Raw genomic sequence first — 19,972 nt, 5'->3', positions numbered from 1 at the left:
GCAGATACCACTTTTAAAAAAAAGAAGGAAGAGAAAAAATCCCAGATAATACAGTATGGAAAAGATAACTTACCCCTCAAAATGAGCTCTATTTTCTTCACTTTAATAGCTATAAGCTTGATCCAGAGAAATTTATGTATGGGTTTCTGCACAACATATAGTACTCTGTGCATACAAATACTGGATGATTGCCTACTGGAAATATACTTTTCATACTAAACAGTGAAATTTCAAATGCTTTGTAAAGCATATTACTTCAATTTTAGATCACTGGAGCAGCTAGGTAGCACAGTGGATAGTGAACTAGGCCTGGAGTTGGGAGGATCTGGGTTCCAATCTGTTCTCAGACACTTCCTATCTGGGAGACCCTGGGCAATTCACTTAACCACAGTTGTCTAGGTCTTGCTGCTCTTCTGTCTTATAACTGAAACTAAGACAAATTAACAATTTAGAGGGAAAAAATTCTTCATAATTTATATTAATACCAGGCAGAAAACCCACACATAGAGAAATTTGTATGCCAATGATAGTTACTAATGGTGGTAGTGAGAGAAATGTCTTTAAATACCTCTGCGGAACCATCCTATTTTCAAATTTGCAGTATCAGAAACTCTTTGTGGTCAGTTCATTGTATCAGACCCCAGTGAATTAAATCACATTGACAAAATGCACAAGTGAGAAATGTAAACAAGAACATTAGTTTATTATATCACAATGGGAGACACTGTATTTAAGAGAAATGGGGGTATCATTGTGTGGTTCCTCTACCAACATACTGGAACTCTTCTAAAGACACAGTAAAACAGTTTTAAAAGAGTTGTAGTGGCAAAAATATTTTGTCATCTTGCAGCCAACCTGGTGAAGAACTTCAAAAAATTTAGCTAAGTTGCTTCTTAGAAAACATAAAATTGCCATCACTGGGCTTTTCTAATCTGGGCTTTTCTAATTGGTTTGGACTTGCAAGAGGAAGGCTGCTTTCAAGAACCCAAGGTCACTTCCATGCTGTCATCAAGTGGGGCTTTAATGGGCAGAGAAATATTTTAAGTTAACAAAATGGACTGAAAAGTATGGCAAATTATTTACAGAAAGTGGCTCCTCCTTTCTGGTAGGTTAATTTAGGAAGCTAGAACTCAGGTTTTTTATTATTAGAATAACATAAAAAAGAGAAAAAATATACAAATTTAGGATTTGTTCTTATTTTTAAAAGATCTGATCAGTGGTTTAGCCTATACCTACCTTAGAAAATGTTGGCTGTTAATCCACTATTGTCCAAATCCCATCCACTCACATCACTCCTAGGGCTGCTTTTAGTTCTACCACCTTTCCTACTGCCATCTAGGAGTGGCTTTATCTGGTCCAACTCTGGAAAGTATTCTTTAAAGAGGAAGGCCCACAGGACCCATATTTGAAACTATCTGGAAGGCAACTGACAACTTTTATATAAGAGATATCGAAGACTACTGTCCTAATCTAATTCATATTCATTATATTCAATTTAAGGTTATATAGGGCAGTAATTAAAAAAAGAAAAGGAAAATGGGTTCACATCCTGAAATAAGGTCAGACCTGGAGGAAAATTAGAGAAGAGATAAGAAACTGAGTAAAAACTGAATCAAATCATTACTACTTTAAAGAAACATGCTTATTCCACCACAAATTACATTTATCTAAGATTTCTTTCTGTGTGTATTATAGTATAAGTGAGCAAAAAAAACCTTGCTACCCCACTCTCCATTTTCCTTATTTATAAAAAAGAGGCAGTGTAGTAGTAGATCTGGAGATGAAGAACTTGGGCTCAAATCTCGCCTCTGAAACTACCCTTATAACTTTGGGCAAGTTCACTTAAACTCTGTGCCTATTTCATCTACAGAATAAGGGGATTTGATAAGAGAGCCTTGGGAAATACCTTTTAATTCTAGATCAACTGTCATATCCAAGTCCATTGGACATGTATAAAGATTACTAAGTGAACTTGCACTTATCAACTAAAATACTTTATTAACAATCAGTTAGTCTTGTCACAGCCCTGCTAGACAAAAAGCACTCAATTACCCCACAGTGAATGGACTCCAATGTCAGAGAACGAGAACTCTGGCCACCTTCAACAACCACACATGTGTAGATACCACACTATGACCCTAAAGACATAGCCAAAGCCATAAAGAATTATTGCTCTCACAAAGACCCAAACAAGAATCCACTCTACCATGAGTTAGAAGTAAAACTTTTATTATCTTTTTGTAGAAGTGTATTCAACCATTCGTAGAATGAATCACTTCATATCACATTAGTATTAAAAAATTACTAGCCGTATATTACACACATAATCGACATCAAGGCATATAGTTGTATCTTCTGAGGTTAAAGGAGAATGGTTCTTTTCTTCACAACAAATCTAAAATCTCCCAACAATTCAAGATCTGGATTTCCCTGAAGGACATAGGAGACAAATTTATTCTTATTATGCTGCAGATTTATAACATCTTTGTGTGCTCAACTTGTGGCTCATTAAAACTCCCTCAACATTTAATATGAATAGCACTGACCTCTGTGAATCTTAGATTAACTGCAAAAATTAAATATTATTTTGCTATGATGTGGACAAGTAAAAACAAAGCTAGTCCTAAAGAAATCAATACTATGCAGAAACTCCGAATACTGTCAACAGCCATTTGGCTCATCCAAATCAACTGCATTTTTAGATCTGATATATGCATTGCTGAAGGGAGCATACATTTATTAATTTAACAAACTCTCTCTCAACCACATATAATCCAAAGTTGTAAGAAGCAAATCAACCAGAAACCAGACATAATTATAAACATAATAGGCTCTGAAACATATTTATTACCATTCAACGATAATTACAAAAAGCATTCTCCAAAACATTGCTCCTTTTCAAGGGATTTGGCTAAATATGAAGAACTAGCTCTACTCTGAACTTAATGCCCAAACTGCTAGACAAATACTAAAAAAGGAAGGAAAATTGGGACAAGTGCTATTGCAGAAAGAGCATTGAACTTGGGGTTAGAAGACTTATGTTCAAATCCTAAATTCATCACTTAAAAGCGAAGTAACTATGAGCAAGTCACAAACTTTCTAAGCCTGTTTCCTTATCTGGCAATCAGGGACAAGAGTAGTAATTACACTACCTATCTGAAAGTGTTTGTGGTAAGGAGCAAGATAATGTGAAAGCACTTTGTAATCATAAGATGATTATAAATGTAAACTGTTACTATCATAATTATTGACCAATAGCCTTTCTCTATATCCTTCATAAAGAATAAAAGTCAAATTCCTTTCACTGTCATGGTTATTAAAGCCAATTCTCTTGGTGACTACTGTTTCTATTAGGTGAAGACTTCTTTACGTAATTCATGATTAAGTTTGAGAAGACATTCAAACTGTGAAAATAACCTCCCCCTGGCCATGAGATTTTTTAAAAAACCAACTACATTTTCAGATTTGAAAATCTGAGACAATTTCCCCTAAAATTCTGCTGTCTTCTGTTCTTTTATTTCTTTTCCTCCAAGAAAGGAACCAGCACCTAAGCCACCATCAGGAACGCCAGAAAGAAGAAGGCAGAGAGCCCTTTGGGATGGGAATCTCCCTGTGCTGCAGACATTTCTGGATAAGGAAAGAAGGAAAAAAAAATGAATGATAATATAACTATTTTCAACACAAGTCAGAAGATGTTATGTTGGATGGGAAATATTCAACAAAAACAAAAAAATCTCAATTCTAAAATAGAGATGGCTCTAAATGAAAGGTTTTGCTTATGTGAGGCTGATTATATTTCTTTATCATTACTAATGAAATGTGAATCAATGAAAAGCATGCATGTCCCATTAGTCCCATCAACAAATTATTTTTGAAAATTAACCTTTTAAAGGGCAGCTAGATGGCACAGTAGAGAGCCAGGCCTGGAGGATCTGGGTTCAAATCTAACCTGAGACTTCCTAGCTCTGTGATATTGGCCAAGTCATTTAACCCCATTTGCCAAGACCTTGCTGTTCTTTTGTCTTAGGGTTGTTAATAAAACAGAAGGTAAGAGCTAAAAAAAACCCCTAAAGAAAATCCTTCTTCTTTGGAAAGATTGGTAGGTTAGTTCTTTTGGGGAGATTACCACACTTCTTAGTTTATGAGCTCTGAGGGAAAGAAAGGATGTTGAAAATCCCTTAAGATAAAGGACAAAGCTAAACAACAAATTAAATGAGTGACTCCTTGACTTTTGGAGCAATTTATCTACGAGGGGCTGGAGGGAGAGTATCACAGATATCCAAAGGGACAGGCTATAATTAGTGGAAGTTGATGAGAACACAATTACTGAAATGAAACCAAAGTAAATGGAAAAAAATAGATCAGGGACAAGAAGAGTTCAGAAAAGCAAGAATAAACAAGAGTGAAGAGAAGAATGAAGGAATGACAATAATAGCATGAAGATCCAAGATATTCTCAGATATTTAATTTACCTCCAGAAACTGTTTGAGACGTATGAAAGACCCCATTTGTCCTGAACTGGTGATGGCTTCAATTCTAAAGAGAGGAAAAGAATTAAATTAAGCCACATAGGAGAAACAATAAAGCAAGAATGGGGAAATTTAGGATTCTTCTTGTTGGAGAATAGGTATCTATCTTTCAACAGTATAATCTTCCAACAGAATTTCAACGTTGGAATGGATATCACTAGTCATCTAGCGGAGCCCATATCTAAAAGGAATTCTCCATCAAAACTGACCTGACTGGGGGAAGCTGGGTAGCTCAGTGGATTGAATCAGTGCTACAGATGGGAGGTCCTGGGTTCAAATCTGGCCTCAGACACTTCCTAGCTGTGTGACCCTGGGCAAGTCACTTAACCCCCATTGCCTAGCCCTTACTACTTCTTCTGCCCTAAGGCAGAAGGTAAGGGTTTAAAAAAAATTTTTTTTGACCCGACAAAGGGTCATTCTGCTTCTGCTTAAAGACCTCTAAAGAGTTAGAATCCATTATTTCCAAAATAGGCCCATTCCACTTTTTGGTAGCTCTATTAGCAAGGTTTTCTTAGCATTAAATCTAAGTTTGACTTTGCAATTTCCATCTATGGATTATGGTTCTGTCCTCTGGGGCCAAATATAAGAAGTCTAATCTTGCTTTCACAAAACTGCCCTTTAAATATTTCAAAGATAGCTATAATGCCTCCTATCCCCCTGAATTTTTTCTAGGGTGAACATCCTAATCTTCAAATAAGCCTTACAACATGGACTCAACTAAAAATTCCAAAGCTCAAAGTTTAAGGATTCCTAACCTTTCTGGTGAACAATGATGGTAGCAGCTCTAGGCATCATCTCCTAGCCAACTTGAAAGGCTACTAGGATATGGACACAGGGGAAGCTGTAGTTCCTTGATTGACTAAATTAGGTGATCAACTATGTTATGACAATTTATTTCTTGGAGATCCATGTTATTTTGGATAAGATGTCTAAGAATCATCTCAGCTAATATTGTGTTTGTATGTATGTGAACAAAGACAAGAAATGTCATGTACACTAATCACCTAATCACAAGCAGTTCTTAACTGCTTTGGCCTTTAAAGGGTCAAAAGCAGTTTGTGGTTATTTTTATCATCTTTCAAATGTATCAAATATCAATGGAGAAGGGAAGAAGTATCTTTCTTTACAGAATGATATTGCTCAATATTAGTAGCAGAACCTAGGTTTTTGATGTCTAATTCAAACTCTCTTGGATAACCCATGTTGTCTCTGCTCATCAACTTTGGTACCTGGGAAAATATTCTTCTTTTATGAGTAGCATCATCTTCCAGAACTGAACCTGGTACTGTTTCATGAGTGCATTCCCACATACCTGGAAGATGCAGATAACCAATATCAGAGAGGAAACAGAAACTCCCACTGACCTATAAAGATCTAGAAGTCAAATAGCATTCTATTGTTCCCTTTTCCCATGAATCAGGTCAATCATGTCACTTAACAAACCAACAAATGAATTCAGAATAGCGATTTGCTAGTGTTTTCTTTGTGTCGAAACAGCTCACTAAATACCACTGGGGCAAATGATATTCCACATCATTTTCTTCTACCTTACATCTCTGAAAGTCAAAATTTCATCATCTTTGATGGATTGTAGAAGGATGCGATTTCTCTTAATCTTCTTAATCCAAAATACACTATAATTTTAACTCCAAGAATCAAGGTCAACTCTATGAATATCTATTCCTGATGTGAAAAGGGACCATAAGCTATAATTATGTTGTAACACTGTGTAACTTTTTTAACTGAACGTGAGAAAAATAAAATAATTGCTCATGTCAACAAAACCCGGGGGCGTAATGCTGGACATTGGCCATCTCTGGATACAAAATGGGACTACAACAATCTTGAGGATTATCTACAACTATACCATTGTAGAGAGGCCATCCTTACAGCAATGAGGGAATGTGCAGACAGTACAGATAAGTGGATGGAACTTGAAAAAATTAAGCAAAAGGAAGAAGAAACACCCTCCAGATTCATGGATAGAATAATCAAGTTTGGGGACAGATACCTAGATTGGGACCTAACTAAAGAGAATAGCTTAAGACAAGTTAGAAGGATCAATAACTCTTGCAAAGCGATTAAGAATTATTTTAGAACACATTGTCCAAGATGATCAGAGATGGACCTTAAAGAATTGCGAAAAACAGCGATATATGTTTTAAAGGGAAACAAAGAAAAGGAGGAAGAAAATAATGATGCCATGGAGGAAATGAAGAAAGAAATGAGATGTGTAAAAGATAAGATAGCTAAATTAGAAAGTGGGCATGATAATGAACCAATGACACTTGCCCCTCTCCAGAAATCTAATTATCAATCCATTACCTGCCACTTCTGTGGGAAGAAGGGCCACAATATGGTACAGTGTAGAGCTCTTTTCAAGATTATAGGAAGGAATATGCAGTTTAATAACAACTACAGAAGTGATAATTATAGAAATAAATATAATTATGATAATGAAAACCATAACTTTAGGAATCATGACTATAGGAATAGATATTGGGAATATGATAACTCAAATGAAATAACTCCACAACAATATATAAAAAATGGTGCTTGTCCAAAAAATACTCGAGGTGCTAATGCCCCTCAGGGGGGTACCCTTCAGGAGGGTGCCCAAGGAATTTCCCAAACACAATGAAGGTGTCCGGGGGGGGGGGGGGGGAGGCTGGGGCACAGGAATCAGAGGATACAACCTTTGACTTTCTGGACCCTGATGTCCTACTACCTATTGTCCCTATCCACTACCCCTACCCCCATACTAATGAATCTCATGTTACTTTAAAGGTGGGTAATACCTATTATGATTGCCTATTAGACACTGGAGCTTCCTGGTCTGTATTAAAGAGAACATCTGATTTACAATGTTATTCTGTTGGCTCAGAGAATGTAATGGGAGTATCAGGAATACCCCTAAGAGTTAAAAGACTTCCCCCCTAGAATGGTGTCTGTAGGACCCCTAGAGGTACAACATTCCTTTCTTTTAATACCTGACTCCCCTTTAAATTTGCTGGGTAGGGACCTTCTATGAAAACTCAGAGCCACAATAACTTGCTCCCCCGACGGTTCCTTATCATTGGAAGTACCAGAGGAATCTTTAAATGTACTCCCTGTAATTCTCTCAGAGAGTCAGGAGGCAAAAGAGCATTCCACCTTTGCAATACCTGAAGATGTACTGGAGTCTCTTTGGGCCACATCTTCTTCCGATGTAGGCTTACTTAAGTCGGTTGTTCCTGTGCAGATAAAAACTAAATCTAGCCCACCTCCTTCCATTCCTCAGGATCCCCTCTCAAAAGAGGCAATTGAGGGAATTACCCCAGTAATTAACTCATTAATTGCACAGGGAATAATAATCCCTTGTAAATCTGAATACAACTTGCTCATCCTGCCCTTTAAAAAACCAAAAAGAGGGCCCGATGACAAACACCTCTATAGATTTGTGCAGGATTTGAGGGCTGTGAACAATCATGTTATAAAGAGACACTCCGTAGTTTCCAATATCAATACTATTATTTCTTCTATTCCTAGCACAGCTACATACTTCACAGTAGTAGACTTGTGCTCAGCCTTCTTTTCCATAGCCCTACATGAGAACTCGAGGCATATCTTTGCTTTCACCTGGTAGGGCCGTTCAATACTCCTGGAGTCATTTGCCACAAGGTTTCGTAGACAGCCCGAGCTTATTTGCGCAAATTTTGAGCCAGATGCAGATAACATAAAATTTAAAAACAGCAAATTAATCAAGTACATAGATGACCTACTCTTGGCTTCAACAGATGTGTAAACATGTTAGGAAGATAGCAAATACCTTCTTTTGGAATTGCACAAGAGGGCATAAGAACTCGAAGTATAAGGTTCAGTGGTGCCTCCCTAAAGTAGAATATTTGGGGTTCATCCTGACTGCAGGTGCCCGCTTTATTTCTCCCAAACTAGTTGAGAATATTCAAAATTTAAGCACTCCTACTACTAAGAAACAATTGAGAGCAATTTTGGGAGCAACAGGGTTTTGTAGACAATGGATTCCTTGCTATGGGGAAATTACTAAACCCCTTATAGCACTAACAAGGGATTCGGTCCCTGAACCCCTCAAATTAGAACCAGAACACCTATCAGCTCTATCAGATTTAAAAAAGGCTATCCTGTCTGCCCCCGCTCTAGGCATCCCAGATTACAACAAGCCATTTACTTTGTATGTACATGAGCGAAGAGGGGTAGCTTCAGGTGTTTTAACTCAGACTTTGGGACCTTCTCAGTGCCCAATTGCTTATTATTCTGCCCAACTGGACCCAGTAGCATCAGGAGCACCACCATGTCTTAGAGGAGTAGCTGCTACAGCCTTACTAGTGACAAAAACTATTGATCTAGTATTGGGATGCCCATTAACAATTATGTGCCCACATGAGGTAGAAGCATTGTTGCGAAGACATAGAACACAGGCATTTTCTGATCAGAAAATTACAAGGTATGAAATAACCTTGTTAAACAATGAAAACATTACCTTGAAGTTTACCTGTTCAACTCTTAACCCTGTCACCTTGCTTCCAGATTTACCAACTTCAGGAGAACCATTACATAGTTATGAAACACTAGTGTCCATGGCAGAAAAGCCTCGAGATGATCTCTTGGACACTCCCTTAAACAACTCAAGAGATTTTGAAAGGTTTATTTTGTTTGAGAAAGATCTTCTTCAAGGAAAAAGCTTGCTAACTTCTAAATCGAGAGAATGAACTGTTGCAGAAAGATGCCAAAAAACCTACAAATTACATCAAGATCATGAATGAACCTTGGGGTGTGGTTGATTGAATTTACTTTGAAGGTACACTCTTCTGCCAAAGGGGATTGCCCCCTAATTAGCTTTTTGTCAATGCACCCAGCAAAACATTGGTTTTGTTGTCACTCTCGATCTCTCCTATTTTCCCCTTATCTCTAACTATTGTAATTTCATAGCTGTTATGTTTACAAGACCCACTGCAGAGACTAGTCTTCCTCAGGCCTCAGGGGAATTGTGAATTTCAAAACTACTCCACACTATTCAGACCATTCTTTAGAAGATTGGATTTAGCTATTTCCTGATCAATAACAATAGAGATACTTGGAATAACAGAATCAGATCTTGGAAACTACATTCTCCACCCACCTCAGGGTAACAAGATTAGGAAGGGCTGCAGCAAACTCAAGATGTAATTATTTGAGTATATGGCCTTCAACAGACATGTGCAAAAAGGACAGACCTCTGGGCAGTCCTAGGTCAAGCTAGAGCCACCATTGGCACATGTGAGACGCAGGAAGTGAGGTAGAGAACAGCCTCAGGAGTTCTCGGGGCTTCCTGTGAGGAGGCAGAGAGTCAGCTGGAGGTTGGTGCTTGGAGTTGGAGGAGCCCGCAGACTGCTTTCCTTCAGATTGGTCACGTGAGTGATAAGGTCTGATCCCTTTCCCTGCCTTGGCTAATCCAAGGCCTTAAAGCCCGCTTTGGCTCAGTCTGAGCCAGAGTGGAGTTTGAGTTAAACCTCTTTCCTTCCCTCCCTCTCCCTCTCCCCCTCCCCCTCCCCCTCCCCCTCCCCCCCCCCCTCTCTCTCTCTCTCTCTCTCTCTCTCTCTCTCTCTAATACTTTCTTCCTACTGTTTGTAATTAAAACACCATAAAAATTTGGCAGCATTTAGGAATTACATAAGTGAATTCCTTGGCGACCTTAAATTAATATGTATCAGTCTTTTTTAAAGTGATTTCAATATCACAACACATTGATATGCTCAGGGCAACTGAAGTACAGAGTTTGCTCCTATCCCCAAATCTGAGTTTTGAGTTTCTTACAGTTTGTTAATTGTTTCTTGCTGTTGCCAATAAACCAATTTCAAGTAATCTCTTTCCATATTATTGCTTCTGTTTTCCTAAGAGCTAGGAAAATGAATATCTAAGGTAGGTAGAATCATGTGTTAAATGAGAGAGAATAGGCTAAGTGAAGAACTTAAGGTTTTAACACATAAGTAGAGATTTGTGAAACTCATTTTGGCTGTTCAGTGACTTTTTTCTGATTTAGTTTTCAGACTTGTTCCAGATAACTGAATTTGCTAAGTAGATGGCTTAAAAGATAAGGGAGATAAAGATCCTTGAAGGACGAGGATCACTCCTATTTACAAAGGAATAACTTAGCACACAATGAAAAAACAACTAGCTCAGGATTTCCCTTAACGTATTTTGATGCTTTGAATAAAACCTGTAAACCTTGATTCCTAGTGCTATTAGCTTGACATCTCCAAAGCACGTGATATTTCCATTCTGTTGCACTTAAACACATTTTCCTGTTGAGCAAGGAGTTAAAAGGCATCTTTGCCCATTGACTCCATCCAGAAGGGATAGTACTATGTACCTCTAAGAAGTCAAAGAGAAGAGTGGCAGTCACATCTGACAGAGGCTCCATGTTCAGGATCTGTGCCAACCAGCGCCAGCCATGGTTTAAGCCATGAGGATGAGCCTAGGAGAAAAGTTAAATCACTTAACAATTTTTAGCTGACCCAGAGAATTAAGAAAGGTGGAGGAAACCTTAAAATCAGGTATTTTTTTCCTCTGCCACAGTATAGGAATGACAAATAGAAGGAAACCATTTTTATGGAATAGTCTAATCAACTGAGTCTCCCAACTTTTCCTTTCCAGAATCCCTGAGATAGTCAATGTTAATACTTACGTTTTGCATTATTAGTGGTATTTTACACATTTTCTTTTCTCCCTTTTAGGCTTGAGTGAAGTCTATAACAAATCCCACTTTTAAGACTATGATCTAAGTCCACATCTGGAAGATCTTAACTGAGGCAGTCTATTATTTTCTAAGTCCACATCTGGAAGATCTTAACCGAGGCAGTCTATTATTTCATTATTTATTGTGCTCAGCATCATTACTTTAGCAAATTACAGCCAAGTACCACTTTAGCCTTCCTCGCTGTACAATTTTCAATCTTGACATAAACCCATTCAGTGAGATTTATTATTTTTTTTAAACCCTTACCTTCTGCTTTAGAACCAATACTAAGGCAGAAGAGTGGCAAGGGCTTGGCAATGGGAATTAAGTGACTTGCCCAAGGTCACAGAGCTAGGAAGGGTCTGAGGCCAGATCTGAACCCAGGACATCCTGTCTCTAGGCATGATTCTCTCTATCCACTGTGAACCTTAAAAAATTCTCAGACCCTACTTCATAAGGTTTGGTTAAGACCATTCCCCATTTAAACAATGAAGGGACTTAGATCAGGAATGTGAGACCTCTGCTCCACCCCTACTTAAGCATACTTTAGGGGAAGAAACTCCTTGCTGAACAATGAAAAATACTTAAACCCATACTTATTGTAAGGCAAAAGTTCTTAAGCTGTGCCTGTTTTTAGATCTAATACAAAAGGGTGCTAAGTACCTATAAAGGTCAGGCAACTTGTAAATTTACAAGGGGCAAAGAGGTGAGAACTTACTCAGAGGTTTTTTCAGGTGTGAACTTAATCAAAAGTTTAAGACTACTTAGGTGTGAATTAAGAATGGTCTGTCCTTTGGAAAACAGATCTCTCTCTCTTAAGGCTGGCCTAAGCTGGCTTAGCCCTCTCTCTCCCTCTCCCCCCCCCCCTCTAATTCCTCATTTGTATTAATTAAAATCTCTATAAAACCCAGCTGACTTGGGTATATTTAATATTTGGGAATTTTCCCCTGGCGACCACCTTATATTTGATTTAAAACAGGGCATCGTCTTGAAACCATATTTTCTGCAGTCACAATTTAGGCCAAACACTCTTATCTACTACAGTTTATAACTCCCACTATTTTAATCACTACACCACTGAGCCATCTACCTGTCCCAAGACTTATCTTTTAAAGAAGAGGAACGACACTTCTTATAAGGTCTCATAAACTAAGCATTTTCTGAACAAAATCTCCACTATAACAGAATCTGGTCCAACCGTGTATTACATTTGGGATGTCCTACCTACCCCTTGTCTATTTCCATAAGGCCACCGGAGTTGAATGATAGCAGCATAGAGACGAATCATCCCAGACATTCTTTTCAGAAAATTATCTTGTTGTTCCACTTTGGAATCCTTTACTTGGTAGCCAAGGAGCCTAGGAAAACAAAACAAAAAAATCCTTAAATATTCAAAGTGTTAAGGGTAAAATGAGAATGAGAAGCCTGACATACCAGTTTAGCAATCTAGTTTACCTCTTTCAGCTACAAAAACCTATTCTTCCCTTCCTCTGAAAAAAATCCAGATAAACAAAGATTTCCCAGGCTGTAGTGAAAGACATGATTAATCTCCAATAGAGAACTGAAGTGAGTAATGCTGAGAATCTGTATTTTTCTGTTCTACCATTTCAATTCAATATTACACATATCTATTAAGCATTGATTATATGTAAGGCATTGTGAAAGACACTGGGCATGGAAAACACAAAAACAAAAAGCAGTCCCTATCTTCAAGAAGTTTACATTCCATTGCAATTAATTGTGGTATAATATAGTGATGTGCATAATGCATCCAAGCAAATACTAGGTAGATACAAAATAATTTCAAGAGAGAAAGCATTTTAAAACCTAAGAACATGAAAAGCCATATATATGGTGGCAAGTGAATGAAGCTAGGATATATAAGACAGGTGAGGAGCAATCCAGCTATGAGAAATCTTTTTAACTAATTGATCTTTGTTAATTCAGTTCCCTTCTCCAGATCAGTTTTTCACAACTATAAGGCAAGGATAACTATTCATGTCAATTATATAGCAGGGCCTATGGAAGCTAGAACAGTTTAAACGCATAGATTACATTACGCTTTGTAAGCCAATGCTTAATTTAATTTTATTGGGGAGGGGGTAAACTCGAAAGTTAATTATTGACAAGTGACATAAAGGACACTATGATTAACATAAAGGAAGGTACTTGATAAAAAAGTACTTTTTAAAAAAACTACAATTATCTGCAATAGGAAGAAAAAAAAACACATTCTTTATTCTTTAATGATCAATCCTAGGAAGGCTAAATGGTCTGAAGTAAAAATATTCTCACTTCTGATATTCTTCCAACGCCATTCCCTCCTTGAAGGCTGGGTAGAAAGGCACGGAGTAAGGGCATTTTTTGTGAAGATGAGCAAGGATGAGGTCCCCCACTCTGGGATGGAGTTCCCAGATTCCTGATGCCACAACAGCAATGGGGAATGCTGCTTCATGATGAGAAGCCACTTCTTCTTCTCCTTGTTTCTGCCAATAAAGGGGAATAATCTCAATTTCGAGAGAAGTCTTCTATCTCCCTCTTAAGTTTTCAATAATAAAAAGCAATTCTGGCCCTGTCATTTCATCACTCTAAGAAAGAACTAGCAGTGAAGAAATTCCCCATGCCAATAAAGAGCAGCAACTGTATTGGTTAGAAAGTATGCCTCAAAGTCACGACTGATAATTTGGATTTGAGTCCTGCTTCTAAAACATACTGGCCATGTGACCCTGTACAACTCTAACCAATGGGTAAGTGCCCCAGGTGACTTTCTACCAACATCTGACATTCAGATAGAAAGCTTATAGCAAAGTGCTTTATATACATTATTTTATTTGATATTCACAAAGACTCTTCCTATGAAGTTGGTATTACAGGTATTAATGAATGCACAGATGAAAAACATTTATTAACCATTTATCACATGCCATGAATATATTTTACAGATAAAGAAATGGAGTCTCAAAGAAGTTAAATGACTTGCCCAAAATCCCACAGCTAGTCAGAAGGGGAATTTAAATACCAGTACTCTTCTCACCCAAGTCCTATGCTATTTCCACTATATTATCCAGCCTTTCCAAGAGTTTCTTACCACAAATTTCTCTGCAAGCTTGTAATGGACAAAGTCCAGGCCTTGTTGGTGGTTTGTCACTGACACAGCCCGACCACCACAGTGAACAGCTTTTCCCAAGAGCAGATTGTTGATCTTGTCAAAGATCTCCTTCAGCTGTGAGCCTATGAGACACAGAACAAAGAGAACTACAGATGATCAACAAGTATTTGAGTACACATTTAATGATTCCTCTGGTAATAGTATAATAAAACAACTAATAAAAGCACAGAACAAGATAGAAAAATAGATCTTGCATTGTAGGAGTTCACATGTTAAGTCTGAAAACCTTGATGCAAACAAATCCATCAATTATGTGTTTAACACTTAGATTCTGTTAGGGGTAAAACTTATGGTTGGATTGATTTTCAATTATACAATTCTCAGCATCAGACTAGGATAGTGGAGGATACACAGTAACATCGAGTCATATTTTCTCATCAGGGAACTTAAAACTTAAGTGGGAAGTAAAAATATAAGACAAGAAAGCACTAATACTATTCAAATGAAATAAGACAAAATTATTCATAGCTGCACGCTTTGTGGTGACAAAAAATTGGAAAATGAGGGGGTGTCCCTCAATTGGGAAATGGCTGAACAAATTGTGATATCTGATTGGTGATGGAATACTATAGTGCTGTAAGAAATGATGAACTGGAGGATTTTTTTATCAACTGGAAGAACCTCAATGAATTAATACAGAGTGAAATGAATAGAACCAGGAGAACATTGTACACAGAAAGTAAAACATTGTGGAACAATCCAATGTAATGGACAAGCCAGGACACTCCTGAAGGACTTATGAGAAAGAATGCTAACCACATTGAGAGAAAGAACTAAGGGAATAGAAATGCAAAATAAAAACATATTAATCACTTATCACATGTATATATGGATATGTGATTTGGGGTTTAGGCTTTAAAAGATTGCTCTAGGGTGCAGCTGGGTGGTTCAGTGGATTGAGAGTCAAGCCTAGAGACGGGAAGTCCTAAGTTCAAATCTGGCCTCAGACACTTCCTAGCTGTGTGACCCTGGGCAAGTCACTGAATCCCCATTGCCTAGCCCTTACCACTCTTCTGCCTTGGAGACAATACACAGTATTGACTTCAAGATGGAAGGTAAGTGTTAAAAAAAAAAAAATATATATATATATATTGTGAATTTTAAAAGTCTCCATCTTGGTCTAGCACCCAAAAATTGTGCACACCCACACTACACGGGCATGCGCTAGTCAATGACAAATCAGAAATAACTAACTGCCCACCTGGGCTGTCCTAAGCCAAGCTAGAGCCAACCATTGGATTTGTGAAACACAGGAAGTGAGGTAGGGAACAGCCTCTGGGATTCGCTCACTTCCTATGGGGAGAGCGAGAGCAGTTGGTGTTAGGAGCTTGGACAGAGAGGACGCCCGCAGACAGCTTTCCTTCAGATCGGTCACGTGAGTTAAGGACTGATTCTTTCCACCTGGGCCTTTGGGCCTAAAACTCCCTTTGCCTTGGTCAGAGGTTGAGTAGCCCCTTTCCCTTTTCTCTTCTCTCCTTCTCTCCCTCTCCTTTCTCTACTTCCAGTGTGATTAAACCTCCATAAACTCCATTCTGACTTGAGTGTTTCATTTTAGGAATTTCATAAGTAAATTCCTTGGCGGCCATTGTTCAATATTACATAAATCCTGTAGCCACATTTTTAGCCATTACAATATTATAACCTCTCCCAGAAGCCTAAAATTTCTACATTTACAGTATATATATATATATATATATATATATATATATATTGCTCTATACCAAAAATGAATATGGAAATAGGTAATATGAGATAATATTTGTATAGCCCAGTGGAATTGCATGTCAACCCTGGGAGGGGGGATGGAAAGCAAATGAATCATGTAAAGATGGAAAAATATTTTAAAATAAAAATTAATTAAAAAAATTTTTTAAATAAATATTTGGAGGCGGAGTTAAGATGGTGGCATAGAGGCAGCAAAGTTCAGACCTCTGAAAACCCTTCCTTACCAATTACAAACTAAATGCTCCCAGGGGTCTGAAAAATCAAACCTAATAACAAGACAGAGCCAAGGAACTCTCCTGCTGGACTCAACATAAAAGGTACGCCCCCCAAACCCAGAATTTGAGAACATTCAGGTTTAAGGGGAAAATCAAAAAAATGAAAAAATTGAGGAAAATATGAAGCACCTCATTCACAAAACAAAAGATTTAGAAAATTATTCCAGGAGAAACAACTTAAGAATCATTTGTCTACCAGAAGACCATGAAAAAAGAAAAAGCCTGGACATCATACTACAGGAAATTATCCAAGAAAAATATCCCAATATTCTAGAACAAGAGGGAAAAGTGGAGATTGAAAGAATCCACAGATCACCTCCTGTACTTAATCCCCAACTGACAACAACCAGGAATGTTATAGCCAAATTCAAGAACTATCAGACCAAGGAAAAAATATTACAAGCTGCTAAGAAGTCATTCAGATACCATGGAACCACAGTTAGGATAACACAGGATCTGGCTGCATCTACACTGAAGGACCGAAAAGCATGGAATATGATATTCCAGAAAGCAAGGGAACAAGGTCTACAACCAAGAATCAGCTACCCAGCAAAATTAACTATATTCTTACAGTATAGTCATTTAACAAAATAGAAGAATTCCAAGCATATGTAAAGAAAAGACCAGATCTTAACAGAAAATTTGATGCCTAAGCACAGAACTCAAGAGAATTATCAAAAGGTAATTACAAAAGAGGGGAAAAAAGAAAAACAAAACAAAAAAAAACCCCAACTTTTTTAAGAGGCCCAATAAGTTAAAATGATATGTATGCTTATAAGAAAAGAGGTCATTGGTAACTCTCAAAAATTATTATCACCTGGGCAGCTAGAAGTATTACACTTAGAGGGAACAGTGACAAGAGAACAGTGACAAACTGTATAGGATGAAACGACAAGACATAAATATATATATAGATATATGTATGCATAAATACATATATGTGTATTTATATATATATATACATATATACACAACTAGGGCTAAAAAAAGAGATTAATACTAAAAGAAATGGGAAAAGAAACAAAAGGGGGTAAATTTATATGTCACAAAAGAAGCTCATGGTAGGAGGTGGGAGAACATCAGTACACTGGAAGGGTAAAGAGGTTGGAGATAGGAAATACTCAACTCTTATGTGCATTGAAATTGACTCAAAGAGGGAAGAACAATCTAATCCATTGGGGAAGAGAATTGGTTTGCGCCCTAAAGGGAAGTTGAAGTGTAACAAATGGACTAGTGGGAGGGAAGCAGCGAAGGGGGGGGGTAATTTAAAAAGACTGTAAAGAAAATAAGGGGGGGAATAAGAAAGGTGGGGGGTAGAAAAGGAAGTAAAATAATGGTGGGAATTAAGGGGACTGATTAAAAACAAAACATTGGTGTAGAAGGAAATAGTGAAAGAAGAAAAGGAGGACTAGGAGTAGAAATCAAAATGCTGGGAAATAACACAGCTGGTAATGATAATTCTGAATGTGAATAAAATTAACTCACCCATAAAATGCAAGCGAATAGCAAAATGGTTTAGAATCCCAAACCCTACCATATGCTGTCTACAAGAAACACACATGAGGAAGGTTAGATATGCATAGGGTAAGAGTAAGACAATGGAGCCAAATCTATTGGGCATCAAATGATAAAAAGAAGGCAGGAGTCACAATCATGTATCTGACAAAGCCAACATAAAAATGGATCTAGTTAAAAGAGATAGGGAAGGTAACTACATCCTGATAAAAGGCAGTATAGACAATAAGGAAATATCAGTACTCAAAATGTATGCACCAAATGGCATAGCATCCAAATTTCTAAAGGAGAAACTAGTGGAGCTCAAGGATGAAATAGATAGAAAAGCTATACTAGTGGAAGTCCTGAATCTACCTCTATCAGAACTAGATAAATCAAAGCAAAAAATAAATAAGAAAGAGGTAAGAGAAGTGAATGAAATCTTAGAAAAATTGGAGTTAGTAGATATGTGGAGAAAAATAAATAGGGACAAAAAGGAATATACCTTATCTTTAGCAGCACATGGTACATTCACAAAGACTGACCATGTATTAGGGCATAGAAACATAGCAAACAAGTGCAAAAGAAGAGAATAAATGCAACTTTCTCAAATCACAATGCAATGAAAATAATAATTAGTAAGGGCACATGGAGAGGCAAATCAAAAATTAATTGGAAATTAACAAATCAGAGAGGGCAGAAGTCAATGAATTGGGCGTACAAATTAAAAAACTAGAAAGTGAACAAATTAAAAATCCTCAGATGAAAACTGAATTAGAGATACTAAAATTCAAAGGAGAAATTAATAAAATTGAAAGTCAAAGAACCATTGATTTAATAAATAAGACTAGAAGCTGCTACTTTGAAAAAACAAATAAAATAGACAAAGTACTGGTCAATCTAATTAAAAAAAGGAAAGAAGAAAACCAAATTGATAGTATCCGAGTTGAAAAGGGAGACCTCACCTCTAATGAAGAGGAAATTAAGGCAATCATTAAAAAGTATTATGGAGGGAAGCTGGGTAGCTCAGTGGATTAAGAACCAGGACTAGAGACTGGACTGGAGGTCCTAGGTTGAAATCTGGCCTCAGACACTTCCCAGCTGTGTGACCCTGGGCAAATCACTTGACCCCCATTGCCTAGCCCTTACCACTCTTCTGCCTTGGAGCCAATACACAGTATTGACTCCAAGACGGAAGGTAAGGGTTTAAAAAAAAAAGTATTATGCCCAATTATATGACAATAAATATGGCAATCTAGGTGAATATTTACAAAAATATAAAATGCCTAGACTAACAGAGGAAGAAATAGACTATCTAAACAACCCCATATCAGAAAAAGAAATTGAATAAGCCATCAAAGAACTCCTAAGAAAAAATCCCCAGGTCCAGATGGATTTACAAATAAATTCTATCAAACATTCAAAGAACAACTAATCCCAATATTATACAAACTATTTGACAGAATAAGCAAAGAAGGAGTTCTACCAAATTCCTTTTACGACACAAATAAGGTACTGATTCCAAAGCCAGGCAGGTCAAAAACAGAGAAAGAAAACTATAGAACAATCTCCTTAATGAATATAGATGCAAAAATCTTAAATAGGACACTAGCAAAAAGACTCCAGCAAGTGATTACAGGGGTTATTCACTATGACCACAGGTAGGATTCATACCAGGAATGCAAGGATGGTTCAATATTAGGAAAACCATCCACATAATTGACCATATTAACAAGCAAACCGACAAAAATCACATGATTATCTCAATAGATGCAGAAAAAGCCTATGACAAAAAAATATAACACTCATTTCTATTGAAAACACTAGAAAGCATAGTAATAGAAGGGCCTTTCCTAAAAATAATAAACAATATATATCTAAATCCATCAGCAAACATCATATGCAATGGGGACAAACTAGAAGCTTTCCCAATAAGATCAGGAGTGAAACAAGGATGCACATGATCACCTCTATTATTTTAACATTGTACTTAGAAACACTAGCTGTAGTAATTAGAGAAGAAAAAGAAATTGAAGGTATGAAAATA

At 37.3% G+C, this 19,972-nt stretch overlaps 1 protein-coding gene across 2 annotated transcripts in view; it reads right to left on the bottom strand.

Moving 5' to 3' along the window:
* Window positions 1-2,212: 2,212 nt before the first annotated feature.
* The window catches only part of GLE1 (GLE1 RNA export mediator), a 41,579-nt gene continuing 23,819 nt past the window's right edge, over window positions 2,213-19,972 (bottom strand). For both annotated transcript variants that reach the window (XM_056822653.1, XM_007475088.3), the window contains exons 10-16: window positions 14,351-14,493; window positions 13,558-13,748; window positions 12,491-12,620; window positions 10,897-11,001; window positions 5,759-5,841; window positions 4,473-4,536; window positions 2,213-3,627 (exon numbers count right to left, since the gene is read on the bottom strand). In XM_056822653.1, coding sequence (XP_056678631.1) covers window positions 3,559-3,627; window positions 4,473-4,536; window positions 5,759-5,841; window positions 10,897-11,001; window positions 12,491-12,620; window positions 13,558-13,748; window positions 14,351-14,493 — 785 coding nt within the window. In that variant the 3' untranslated portion in view covers window positions 2,213-3,558. The remainder of the gene's footprint in view (window positions 3,628-4,472; window positions 4,537-5,758; window positions 5,842-10,896; window positions 11,002-12,490; window positions 12,621-13,557; window positions 13,749-14,350; window positions 14,494-19,972) is intronic.

Source organism: Monodelphis domestica, chromosome 1, assembly GCF_027887165.1.
Source record: "Monodelphis domestica isolate mMonDom1 chromosome 1, mMonDom1.pri, whole genome shotgun sequence".
Lineage (NCBI taxonomy): Eukaryota > Metazoa > Chordata > Mammalia > Didelphimorphia > Didelphidae > Monodelphis > Monodelphis domestica.
Note: the sequence above shows the minus strand (reverse complement) of the source record. Positions and strands in the feature narration are given on the sequence as shown.